Genomic DNA, 13834 nt, shown 5'->3' on the forward strand with positions numbered 1-13834 from the left:
AGGTTATACTTAATGTATGCCAGGTAAAATCCCAATGTTAACTAGATGTTTTTCATTAAGCCAAGTGTCTTAGAAATAGTTTAAGTAAAAAAAAATTGGCATATTGCTCTTGCACAACATTGATCAATCATTTAAAAACTATGCAGACGGAACAAATCAACATCTACCTGGCTCAGGCTGCTTTCTGCACACTGCAATACCTATTACTTTCAAAGGCCTTCAGTGTACTGTCCAGCAATTTGCATCTACCATCTGCACATTCAAAAGAGCTTCAAGAGAGCAAGAACCAAGTTATGCAAGTCATCTTCTTTTAAACAAACCAAAGTGAAGACAAGACATTTATTTTAACAAGACTAGGATTTAATTTTTAAAATTTGACACTTAATACAAATGTCAGGATAACACAAATACACCTGAAATATGCCAGTGCCTGAACTTTATTTACCATGCAAAAAAAATTAATTAGAACACATAAAAAATTCAACTATAGCCTGTAATTTTACATTTATACATCAGAAGTGTCCATTTTAAGAAGTTGAAATAATTAGTCAATAACATCTAAGTACTGATTTATACTGCAAAAACATCTGTATACTCAAAGAAATAATTCTATATTTGCCCACAGTCTGTAATGACAATTCTTCCATTTACTAGCCCTTTAGGAGAACCAAAGGATTCGATCTTTTTCACAACATCCATTCCATCTTTCACAAACCCAAATACCACATGCTTGAAGTCCAAGTGTTCTGCTTTTTTAAGTGTTATGAAGAACTGAGAATTATTTGTATCCCTGCCCTTATTTGCCATTGACAACAATCCAGGACCGGTGTGTTTCACTATGAAATTCTCATCTTCAAATGCTGTTCCATAAATCGACCGTCCACCTGTTCCATCATGGTTAGTTATATCTCCTCCCTAAAAAAAAAAAACCAAACAACCAGACACAGCATTAACGGACAAGTTCCAAAACACAACCCAAAAGTTATACTTCTTTTCAACAGGAAAGACTTTGCTTTGGAAGAACTCATTTTTACAAGTCTCAATATCTCCTTAAGATGTAGGGCTTCCCAACTTCAGCAGGTTTGTTCATGGTAAGGGAAGCAGTAGTGTAGAAGGTGTATCCTTTGTGGTGACATTCCTCTAGGCCTGTCATTCCTACTGCCTGCAACACTTGGCCTTGGAAGCTGCCTGGACCTGCATTATCTCATTGAAGGCCTGTCCTTGCTTAGTCCCTGCAGGCACAGAATTCACCACTTGACAAAGGTTAACAAAGCAGTGACCAAGTAATTCCATACAGCTTTGCCATGTAACTGGTTGAGCAGCCTGGTATGTGTGTCTTATCTTTCTGGAAGGCAGCAAACTTCTGGTTCCTGATAAATTTGAGTATACACATAAGGGTGACAGTGCAAACTATATCTGTACAGCCTTAGTTCTCATTGAAGAGCTTCTCACTGTACCTCAAGAAAGTTCAGGCAAAGCAGAGCAAACTTAAAATATACTCATTTAATGTAACAGAAGTTCACTTTGTCAAGGCACACATGGTACAGTTACTGGTTTTAAACAGTTAATGGTTTTAAAAGAATGTCTGCTCATTTCTAGGATGCAGAATACCCTGAAATAAGCTTAAATCTTAAATGAGTTTATCAGAAGGGCACAAAGGTTTAACAAAAGGACCATTAAGTGCATACTTCAGACCCATGTAGATAGCTAATTGAAAGACAGACTAATATTTTATTCTGGTGACAAGCTGTTTGTATACTATCAACAGAATGGTTACATTGGAAAGGACCTTTAAGATAATCTAGAACTCTCCTGGCATGGGCAGGGACACCTAGAAGTAGGACCAGGCTGCTCAGAGCTCCATCCAGTCTGGCCTAGAACACTGACAGGGATAGGGCACCTACAACTTCTCTGGGTAACTTGTTCCAGTGTCCCACCACTCTCACAACAAACAACTTTCTCCTAACATCTAGTCTAAACCTACTCTCTTTTACCTAGAAACCATTCACCCCATGTCCTGTGACTACATGCTCTCTCCATCTTCTTGCAGGCTCCCTTCAGGCTCTGGAATGACACCACTAAATCACCCTTAAGCTTTCTCTTTTCCAGGCTGAACAAATTTAATTCTCTTAGCCTTTCCTCATAGAACCAGTGCTCCATCCTTCTTAAAAGGCTTGGCTTTCCTCTGGACTCACTCCAACAGGCTGATGTCCTTCCTATTACTTTTGTATATTATTTTCCTGTATTACTGTATACATCTGAGCTTGTAGAAAGTAATCTACATGCCTCATCTTTGGGGATATAGTGACATGCAGATCATTAGCATGTATGATGTTGGTTCATTTTGCCTGTTCCAAGTAACCAAAACTCAATGAACTATTGATGAGAATTTTAAGAAAGGTCTATCTGAGCTATTATTAATCTCCTAAGCCTTCAGCATTTATGAAGAACTTGCCAGTGCTACTGAATGCACACAGAGGTTTAAAACCAACACTGTCTACCAGGGGTTACAGATATACTGCAGGCTGATGCTCTCTGCACAAAACTTGATGTTTTAGTAAACAGGCCACTGCATGGTAATTAGAGCTAGAAGACTTGTTTTAGATTGAAACCTAAGATCTGTGATACTTGAAATGTCAGTTCTAAAATGCACGTTAAAGTACACTTTATATTTCAGTTAAAGTCCAAGAGAAGCCTGGAAAGTCAGTGTTCTTAACAGGTGAGCATACAGAAGTTCTCTGGAGAGAGAAAAGGATGAATGGTAGTTTTAGGAACACCTACTTTCTTTGGTGTTCCTGTTCAGCAACAGGCCCCTTGTCCATTTTAAGAGGACTCCACCTCCTCTATTTTTTTTCTTTCACCCTGACATGATAGTACTAGGAAACACTGAAACATGAGGCCACTGGAAGGCTCAGGTGAAAAGCATCTTGGGGTAGCATGTGCTGCTTGCACCATTTCTTATCTCCTTGTAGGGAAGGACAGATGAGACTATCCTGCACAGTGGATCCATGCTGCCAACAAGAATGACTTGTATAGAATAGCACATATTTTGAAGTGCCATTGTCAGTCAAGATGCATCTCATTCTCTCAGTGAAGTCTTCCTTTTATGCTTACCTGACACACAAAGTCTGTGACTATTCTGTGAAAGCGAGAGTTCTTGAATCCAAATCCTTTCTCTCCCGTGCACAGGGCTCTGAAGTTTTCAGCAGTTCGAGGTACAATATTTGCAAACAGCTCCATGGTTATGTGTCCTAAAGGTTCATTATCAGCAGAAACTTCAAAATACACAACAGGGTTGGTGTCCTTTGACAGTCCTGCTGCCAGGGATAAGTGCCCCTTCTGTAGTTCCGACAAGCTTCGCTGGCATTCTTCAAACATCTTCTTGAAAGAATTGGCCATTTCTTGGCTTTTAAATCTGACTGCAAATTGTTCTACTTTTACTTCACCATCTGAAAATAAATCCAAGAAGGCCTGTTTAGTTTCATCTTGTAATAGTCCACAGGGAAAAACAAACCCCAGAAACTACAGACCACCTAGAAAAAACAAAGACCACCTGAAAAAACTCACCAGCATAATCTGTGGCTGTCCAAATGAAAGCATTGTTTGATGTATCAGAGGGCACTAAGTTCATTTCTTTGGTGATAACATGGTTTGCACAGACTTTAAGAACTTGGTCTCTTCTCATTAGGACTCTGTAGTATTTCTTCTGTGTATGGAAGAGTATTTTGATCTCTCCAACACCACGCTCCTTCCACTGAGTAACATCCCTGTCCCATCTGTAAAGTTTTGCCCTCTCCTTGAAGAGAATTTCCTCATCTTCTTCTCCAGATTTTACCTCCACCTAAAAAACAGCACAGTAGACTGAGAACCTGTGATTTGCTACAAAGATATTAAATAGTTATTACATATACTTCTGAAGATTCTGACATATTACAGTGGAAAATTATTCAGTGTGTTCTCTTCACCAACACTCCATCACACCAAAATGGGTAAAACATTTTCAGAACTTAAGAGCCCAACAAATTCCAATGTTTGAGAACAATTACAGCACTGCAATCCTCCTTCACCATGCTACATGTAGTTGTGGTGGGTGTTTTGGTTTTGCTTTGGGGGTGGTTTGCTTGGTTGGGTTTTGGTGGGATTTTTTGTGTGGTGGGATTTTCTTTATGGTTTATGGGTTTTTTTTCCTTTTAACAAACAAAAACCCAAGACTTTATCAAGTGTTCTGGCAAGCTTCCCAAGTTTCAGGTTTGCTGAATGATGTGCACACTGAGAACTGAAGACCAAATACTGTTACCATTCCAGGAGTTATCTTTAGCACATCTTTAAAGAATTTGATATTTGCATTTGAACAGAATAAACACGAACTATAACAAAACTTCAGCCTGACAGCCACATCACAACCTCGCTTTATTGTATGCATTTACTGGCCTCTACTCTCCACTTTATTTAGCACTTCTTCAAAGATATGGAATGCTTGAGAGAACTGAAGAAATGTGTGACAAAATACTGCTTGTGAAACCGAAAAAGGGAAGCAGAGAAGCATCACAGAAATCAATAATGACACACAAATGAGAAAAGCACACCAAATTTTCAAGGAAGTTGAAATAAAATAGACCAGCTGTTCAAATTGAAGGACACCACATACAGTTCCTTTGTACTCCACTTGCCTTGCTCAGTAATTTTACTAATCTATAGTTAAATTTTATTTTTTATAGAAAGGTCAGAGAATATGATGATATCATCAAAACAGTCTGAAATAGTTACTAGGCTAAAAACCAAATCAAGACATGAATAACCGTGTGAAGTCTCAGTAAGTTATAAGGCTACCTTCAAAGCTGAAGGTTCTCATACTTCTTGAAAAACCATTTATTTTCAAAATATAAAGGTTAGTTCCCTTAACCTTCAGGTGATGTTAATTGTACATTTTTTTGCTTAGTGATTCTAGCAATCTCTTGCCTAGCCTAAAGATCTTAGTTGGCATAGCTTTCACAGAACTGAATCTACAGGTCACTGATACAAAGCCACAGCTGACTTGTATAAGCACTAGCAGTTATTCAGTTCCCCTTCCTGATTTTCAGCTGTGCTATATAAATGGTTTAGCTTTTACAAGCTATGTGTACAAATTTGCGTCCTCATCAACTCTCAGTCAAGTTATAAAGAAATCACTTGAAGACTTCAACTGAGGCACCAGACACCTCCCCAGGGCTATGCTGTACTAGGATTTAAAACAACAGGTGCTTCAACATAGTCAGTGTAAAACATGCAGAACAAGGCACAACAACATAGAAAGCAAAGCTGGTTGAGCAAAACATTTTAAAGCTTGCTGTGTTAGCAGAGATGGTTATCTTAATGTTGTTTTATATTCCAGAAGTCATCTTACCTCTGGTAAGGACACAATTGGCTCAAAGTGGATATCATCACTATGTACTACCTCATCATCACTACCACCTTCATCTTCATCTGCTTTACGGGTGGTATCTCCAAACACAGTTGCTCCTGTATTTGCCCATTTGAAGTTTTTATCTACAATTAAGAAAGTGACATTTTAAAATTTGTGTAGCTTTTTTTCTTCCTGACAAAAACTTTGAAAAAACTGTTGTTTCTAATGATCAGCAGAAATTTTGTGCATAAAAGGTATATTGTATGAAGCAAAAGTCCAGCTAAGGTTTATCTCAGAGACTAGCTGAACTCACCTTTTGAGCCAAAAGCAAAATCTTCAGAACTTTTGGATGCCAGATCTGCAAATGACAGGCCTGTGGTATTGCCAAAACCAAATGAGATGATTCTGTTTTCTATCAAATAAAAAGGAGAAAGTCAAAGATTTTTCTCTACTTTCTTAAAGAAAATGCATTTATGTAGTCACAAGAATAAACTGGAGAACTGTCTACAGCGTTTTTTCCTTCCTCCCCATACATTTAAAGTTTGAATGACACTTGTCATAATGACCATCTATTATAGTTTGAAAAATGGGCCCAAGACTCTGTGAGTTTCAGCATACTACTTATATGCCAATCCACAGAGCTCATGTGGTATTTAACAACAAACTAATGAAAGTACATCATATTTGAATCACACAATAGACACTAGCATTGTTTTTTTGTAGCAAAATTGAACTCAAAATTTGATATATACACATTTTTACCAGACTAGTTCCTATGTTTCTAATTCGGTATTGGTACTACTTCTCCCCATGACAGCAACTATGCTTGGTAAACTGATCCACAGAAAAGCACAGTTTCTTACAAAAAAAACCCTCAGCATATACCCCTGACCTTACCTTGTGTTGACTCTGAACCATCTGAATCACTCTTTTTAGTTGACAAATCTACAGGTTTGTCTTCAGCTCGTGATAAGGTCTGTGATACTTGCACAGTTTCTGTGGTGGAATGTGATTCTTCACTGCTGGTACCTGACTGGGCAAGTTCCGTCACCTCATCTCTTGATGGAATGGGTATTTCTTCCTTACTGGTACCAACTAAGTCACTTGAGCTTGCAACTTCATTCTCCTGCAATAACCAAAAAGTAATGTAATAGGTAAATAAGTTAGAAGACCTTAAGATTCCAACCTCCTCCCCAGGAGTCTAAGAGCAGTCCCTTACAGAAAAATACAGAACACCAAGAAAAAATTGCTGCAAGCTTTCTGAAGTTTTCCATTACTGTTAACACATAAGGATGTTAACTTGACAAGAAGAGACTGAAGTATCTTTGAAGTAGTCTGTTTTCAAAACAATACTATTATTTCCTGAAATCAAATCTCCTGTGTTGAGAAACTTGAGAAACTGCCACAAAAAACTCAATTTTTCCCCACAGGATGTTTTAGTTGTAAAACTGTACTGTCTCACACATATATGAAGTAATTATACAAGTTTAATAACAAGAAGTTCAGTAAAGATTTAGCTCTTACTTTCATTTCTTGAATTTTAGCTTCTGACTTTAAGTCTTCCAGACTGTCACCCTTGGTATCAGTATTGACACCACTAACAGATGCAGAAGGAACCTGCAGAGCTTTTGTTTCATCTTTCTCCTCAGGAGCTGGTTTCTTTTCCTGAGTAGCAGCACATCCTCTTTCATTGTTGAATTCGCTTTTCTTTGCAAGGCCTGCTGTAAGGAATTAATGGAAAATAGCTGTGAAGGCAGCTACATACTGAAATTATTTTTAGCCCTGACATTATAAATTAACCTCATAGCCAGAACAACTTGAAGACAGACTTCATGAGTTTCAAAGACAGCAGCTGTTTAAATAGTGGAAGTGAAGTGAATAGTTTAATGCTGTTTAAATAGTGGAAGTGAACCTAACCTGGAGTGACTAGAATTGAAAATACATAAGCTGTGTTTTTTTACTGCTATCAAGGAATTTCCATGCAATGATGATGAATTTCATCATGCAGCTGCCACTACTAGTAACTTCCTTCAGTACCTCCTCATATTTCTGATGGATCAGTCCTCCTAGCACATATCCTCAAAGAAACCCCAAACTTTACTTCTAGAAGTACTACCTTCAAGTTATGTAATGCTGAAGTCTGAGACACAGTCAGACACACATAAGCAAGTTGTCTACACCTGTACTTTTAGTATTGAGACCAAACAGCATTTTTTAGATTGAACAACATTAACTCAAAAGCTTCAATTGAGTAACTGCAGAAGCAGCAAGTATTCAAAGATGTATACAACTTTTTCTTGAGCACTATCATGCCAAGCTAAATTTTTCAAATTTTTCATATTCAGAAGGAACTCAAGATAGGAAGAGACTTTGATATTCTTGTTTAGAGATCACCTGGATTGTACATTTCTCTTTCAGGTACCCCCTGACTGCTAACCAGTAGTTTAACACACTGAGCTTAACTGCATGTTGAGATGCAGGTTTTCTGCACCCAGCATCTCTGCTTCTATAAACCATTCCAGGAAATATAAAATTAACCTCTGCCCATGCATCCTTCAGATTCAGATTTTATGTTTCAGTATATGAAGTGCAATAATTAAAAATTAAAATTTCTTAAGACATACCTTTCACAGGACCTTGCCCTTTCTTTTTCTCTTCTGAATCACTGGGATAGAGTCTTCCATTAAGTTTCTTAACAGCTGTTTCATAGTCTTCATCTTAAACACAGAAAAAAGGAGTAAGCTCTCAGGCACACTCTAGGTCAGAGAAATCTGCTAAGCCCTTCCAACTCACAAGGCTAGCAGGCATATGTCATTTTTGCTTATACTTTAAAAGAGTTACACAAGTCAACAAGCTGCCACTTCTAGTTTTGCTTACATGTGCTCTAGAGTGCTGTTAACATTTTTTCTCAGCCTAGATTGCTACAGATACTGCCACAGGTTTTGCTTTTGGAAAATGTATTTCTTACTGAGTGATTTGGACTACCACTAAACAGATTTGGGAAAGAAGACTGAAGATTTTTTACAAAAAAAACTTGCAAGCTCAGGTACTTGTGGGACAGGACTTGTCTTCTCCCATTTTCTGTTGAATATGTTTCTGAACTTCCATTTAAAATATTTGCTGCTGAATAAAATCAATCAATCAATCTTAATTACATGCAGTAAGGTTTGACATAAAGTAAGTTTACTACTAGTATTAGGAATTTGCTTTAGAAGAAAAATAACTCATTAGTATAGCACTTAAGGAACCTTAGATTGATTGTTTTTAATAAAAAATGCCTTCTATTTGTCTCAAAATACTTACTACTAAAGTAGGTCTCTTACCTCTTACCTAACCAAATGCCTCGGTAATGATGTCAACACCCATAATACACCAAACAAATACCCTTTAGTCACTCCTGGGCCTCCACTGTACTATTCTGTTTTGGAAACTTGAGCATACATCTTTGGCCATAAGGACACTGACATGATTACTTCTCACTGGCCCACACAAAATTATTTCAGTGCCTAATGGTTCTAACAGTGCTAACTATCTCAAGCTGGAAGAGACCCATAACAATCACCAACTGCAGCTCCCTGCACTTTGCAGGACTACCTAAAACCAAGCCATATGACTAAGTGCATCACCCAGATGTTTCTTGGCCTCTGATGGCATGCTGCTCTAACTGCTGTCCTGGGGAGCCTGTTTCAGGGCCTGATTACCCTCTCAAAGAAAAACCTTTTTCCTAAGCTGAACTTCCCTGACAGCTTCATTCCATTTCCTTGTGTCCTACAGTTGAGCAGCAGAAAGAGGAGATCAGCACCTCCTCATCTGCTGATCCCTTGAGGAAGTTTTGGACTGTGCCAAGGTCACCCCTCAGCCTTGTCTTCTCCCAGCTGAACAAACCAAATGACCTCAGCCACTCCCTCCTGAGTCTGGCACTCAAGGCTGTTCACCTTGGTCACCCTCCAACAGTCTGATCGTTCTTACACCAAACTGCACGCAGCACTCAAGGTGGGGCTGCAGCAGTGCAGTGTATTACACCCCTCCACCACAAAAAGGCAGTACAAATAGAAACTTTGGCATTCCTTACCATCATCCTCGTCACTCGCATATCCAGGCTTATTCTTGTAACAGAAGAATGTTGAAGGGAGCTTGAGGAAGTCAGCAAGAGCTCTCTGTTCAGGGGTAGGTGTTAACTCGTAAACTATTACAACCTCATCAGATGGAACATCATCCTCTGACACTGTGGTCTTCTCAGCTTTTTTACAGAAATTGAACAAACAATTAAAACTGAATAATTTCAGAACAGGAAATAACATTAACCCCACATTATTACAGAACTGAATTAATTCTAAGGGCCTACATATTTTCTGCTGATAGACAGGAAACAAAAATCAAACTTACAGGAGTCAAGGTTAGAACAACAAAACTTACACACTGGTCTATTAGTTTTGGAATTCAAGCATTAAAACGAAACATGGCTGCATCTTTATATTATTAAATATAAGTTTAAGTCCTTATGTCAAATAAAATATGTCTACAGAGAAAATTGACAGAAGTGACAAACAGAGGTAAATAAGCAAATTTCAGGCCTGAAAAAAAGCGAAGTTGTGAACAACAACCTGTCCAAGCAACTGAATAGAACTCATTTCAGATTACTTATGAGATAGCTGAGCCTTTTATTAGCCAATAATAAATTTACCATAATAGCTGTTGCTGAAACTTTGAGTGTTACAAAAGTAAAGTAATTCTTAGTTCCACTATCAAACAACAAGAAACATTGCTTTCAGCCTATTCAACTAGCTTTTGCAGCATGGAAACATCACCATCAGTTACATTATTTAACTTTTTGTCTTCTTGCCTTCAACATTAAGTTATTCCTTCCACCATTATTGAGAACAGTGCATGATCAGTGCCAAGGTTAAAGGTGCAAGTAAAGCCTAGATCAAACTGCAGATAAAATATATGGCTGCAAGACAGCTTTGGAAACAAATATTTATTATGAGAGAATGGAAGCAAAGAGAGAAGATATAGCAATTTAAACATCAGGTATGGTTTGGTTGGTGTTCTGCTTGTTTAGGTTGTGTTGTTTTGAGAAGGGGAATTTGAGGATACAGGGCTAAGAAATAAATCTGTGAATTATTTTTAAGAATTACCCCATAAGCACATCAATAGCCATAATAGCTGTTTCCAAGAAGAAAATGATTGCTTTAGTACCTCAGCCTATTTGCTAACAGCCTATTATCTGTTCTCTAGATTTAATTTAGTCAGTATCTGAAGGGTGGTCTCAAAAGCTTGCTGTGCTTTTCATAAAAAAAAAATTGTAAGTCTGTGGCACAGTGTAATCAGAGAAAACCTAAATATCCAGCCAGAAACCAGTACCCAGTAGAAAAGTACCAGCAGAAAAGCAGTACCCAGTTCCTGAAAAACATTGATTTTTCTGATTATGCAATTTAACTTATCATTGCAAGAGGAGAAAAGGACATAGGAGACATTTACAGACAAGTCCTGTGATCCTCTGAGACAACTAACACATTAATATAAGTCTGCTTATTAAAAGCAGTTTTCATTACTTTTTACTTAATCACCCAGTAGATTAAAAGCAGCATAAAGTAAAGTAGCAGCAAAATCCCACTCAAGCTTGTATATTTTTTTCAAATTATTACCTCTTCAGTCTTTGCGCCACCTTTGTTTACAAGCTGATAATTTCAGGCATTAATACACCGGAGCTATAAAGTAACTCAAACCCATCACCAGGACATGCTCCTAGACTAATTCTTTTTGCTCAGATTTTCAGATCTCAGTAAGTTCTCTGAGCCTGCAGAAAGTACATGTAGGCTAAAATTCCTGAACAGCTAATTTCTAAGTTCATATCATGACTGCAAGACATACATGTTTTCATACATCTTCCAGAATCTTGTCCAAAAAACTCAGTCACCCTAGCTGATTTAAGGATTAGAAATACATCTAGTAGTGTGTTATGAAGATATGCAGATATCCTGCATATTACTATGTGTTTTACTCTTTTTTAGTTAAGCAAGTGTCTTAATTGGACTAAGTTTGCATCAAATTTACCTGAAGTTTAAGTGTGGAGCATTTAGTCCTACAACAAGAAGTAGCTTTTCTTAGGATCAGAAAATTTTCAAAAATACATCTTTGAATATAACAAAACACTTCTTTCAAGTCAGATAGATGGATGGTAAAAACATGTGCTTTCTTTAATTTGAGCAGTAGAAATCCAGCTAGAAGCCAGGGCAACAAATACACTGGTTCCAGTGTTTTACCACACTCATTGCTGGTCAGGTTTGACAGCATTTAAAGAGAGTTATCATCCAGTCTCTTTCAGTACCCTATGGGCAAAATAGCTGAGTTAAGAGAAACACATTTAAGGTCACTTCAGATTAGTCAACAGGTGAAGTTCTCAGTGAAACTGATCTATCAAACACTGGAATAATATTCTAGTGTTCCAAACACCTACTCAAAATGATAAAAGACTCCAACAACAAAGATTACTGTTGCAAACACCTTAAATATATCTTCACAGGCAGCCATGAAACAAAAAGCCACACACACACACAATGTATTTTGAAAAGACCTGATTTTAGGATAACAGAAGTTAGTAACAATTGTGTAGATTTTTTTCACCCAGAGTAGAATATGGAAGAAACAGAATTCAGGACAATATCATGCACAACAGTTCTTTTCAAGGCTGTACTGTATTTTCACTTTTGTTTGAACTGACATTAAATCTCTCTAGCTAGTCACAATACTGATATTTCCCCTCATGCATTGATCAATAAATATCTTCTGAATAGAAGAGGAAAGCACCAGCTTAAACCCTAAAGCATGTAAAAGGTACAGTAGCCTGCAACTGACATGACTCAAACTCATAAAGCACTGGAGGGGTTTAAGCCCAGTTGGCAATTAAGTGCCACAGAGCTGCTAGCTCACATCCTGGAGAATTACATGTAAAATCTGCAGGTGGAGATAAGAACAGTTTAGAAACTGAAACAGAAGTGCCATATAATAAATAATAATATTAAAATGAAAAAGAACTCAAGGAAAAACAAATGAGGCACAATACAGCTGCTTACCACCTGCTGACCAATGCCAGACTCCATTCCCACACTCCTACTGGCCCCCTCTCCCAGATAACTCCACCAGTTTATAAATTAGGCATGATGTTCTATGGTATGGAACATCCCTTTGGCCACTTTCAGTTCCAGTAAAGCTCCCTCCCAGCTTTTGTTTGTGTACCTCCTCAATGATACAGCATGAGACAAAAAAAAGTCCTTGACTTAGGGTAAGCACTGCTTAGCAGCAACCGCAACATCAGTGTGTAATCAGCATTGTTCTCACACTGAATCCAAAACCCAGCACTGTGCCAGCTACTGAGAAAAAAATAACTTTATCCCAGCCGAAACTAAAATAAGAACTTATAAGAAGTTTATAACCTGATCTGAGAAAAACGTAAATGCATGGAGGTGCAGAACTACCAAGGTTAAATTTCTTTTAAATGTTGTTCTAGCATAACTCAGAAACCATTCCCCAAAAGAAGTTCCCCGTAATAAAAATTCATATCATATTTGTATTGGATAGGCTTGAAAACCTAATTTAGGAAGGCCTTCTCAAAATCCTTTGCTATTAATTCAGAGCTCAAAGACCAAAAAGTTACATTGAAGACAACTATCAACTGTAAACAAATCACTAAAAATATAATCATAACCTAATTATTAGAAAAGTAGAAGTGAAGAACAGTCTAAAGTACCAGAAAGGCTTTTTTTGTTTCTTTAAATACATTCCCCCTGCCATATGCCCCCATATAAAACCATGATCAGTTTGAGGTAGGAAAAGTTCTTGCATGTGTGCATTGGCACAGAATGATTAATCACACCACACTATGGACACTGTTATGAAAATAGAACTGAATTGTTCATAAACTCCATCCACGGGGATGGTTGGAAACACAGAGCAAGTGAATTTAGGTTATGTATACAAAACAAGAATTCAGTGTTCAAGTAAGAACAGCTTATCAAATGACATTTTGACACTTTGAAACAATGCAAGACACTAATACTGGAAGAACATCTTATGCAGACTAAAAGTTTGTTATTTAAAATTAAAATACTTTTAAAACCGTGTAAGTTGAGCATTCTTACAGCAAGCATACTTGCAAGCAGCACACTAGTAATGAAATACAATCAAACTATAAGCTGTAACAGTTTTGTCTATAGGAGCTGAATGTAAACAAATTGGTTACAAATTGGCAGAAGTTTTCTAACAGCTAAGGTGGACTACAGATTATATATGAAGGTGGCTCTCACTTCTGTGCACTCTTTCTTTTTAAAAGTTCAGCAGTTAACATTGGCAATTGGGAAACTGCAGAGAACATTTCCACAGAGGCTAAATACATTCAAGCTCTTGACTGGATAAGCTGTCTCAAGATCTTCAGGCTATTTCACTGACATA

At 37.5% G+C, this 13834-nt stretch overlaps 1 protein-coding gene across 2 annotated transcripts in view; it reads right to left on the bottom strand.

Moving 5' to 3' along the window:
- Window positions 1-338: 338 nt before the first annotated feature.
- RGPD4 (RANBP2 like and GRIP domain containing 4) overlaps window positions 339-13834 on the bottom strand; it is a 30841-nt gene continuing 17345 nt past the window's right edge. For both annotated transcript variants that reach the window (XM_014306619.1, XM_031056225.1), the window contains 9 exons: window positions 9456-9623; window positions 8008-8100; window positions 6908-7104; window positions 6281-6509; window positions 5697-5795; window positions 5384-5526; window positions 3568-3841; window positions 3115-3449; window positions 339-915 (listed from right to left, as the gene is read on the bottom strand). In XM_014306619.1, the coding sequence (XP_014162094.1) occupies window positions 610-915; window positions 3115-3449; window positions 3568-3841; window positions 5384-5526; window positions 5697-5795; window positions 6281-6509; window positions 6908-7104; window positions 8008-8100; window positions 9456-9623 (1844 nt within the window). In that variant the 3' untranslated portion in view covers window positions 339-609. The remainder of the gene's footprint in view (window positions 916-3114; window positions 3450-3567; window positions 3842-5383; window positions 5527-5696; window positions 5796-6280; window positions 6510-6907; window positions 7105-8007; window positions 8101-9455; window positions 9624-13834) is intronic.

The sequence above is a fragment of the Geospiza fortis genome, unplaced genomic scaffold (assembly GCF_000277835.1).
Source record: "Geospiza fortis unplaced genomic scaffold, GeoFor_1.0 scaffold192, whole genome shotgun sequence".
NCBI classification, from domain to species: domain Eukaryota; kingdom Metazoa; phylum Chordata; class Aves; order Passeriformes; family Thraupidae; genus Geospiza; species Geospiza fortis.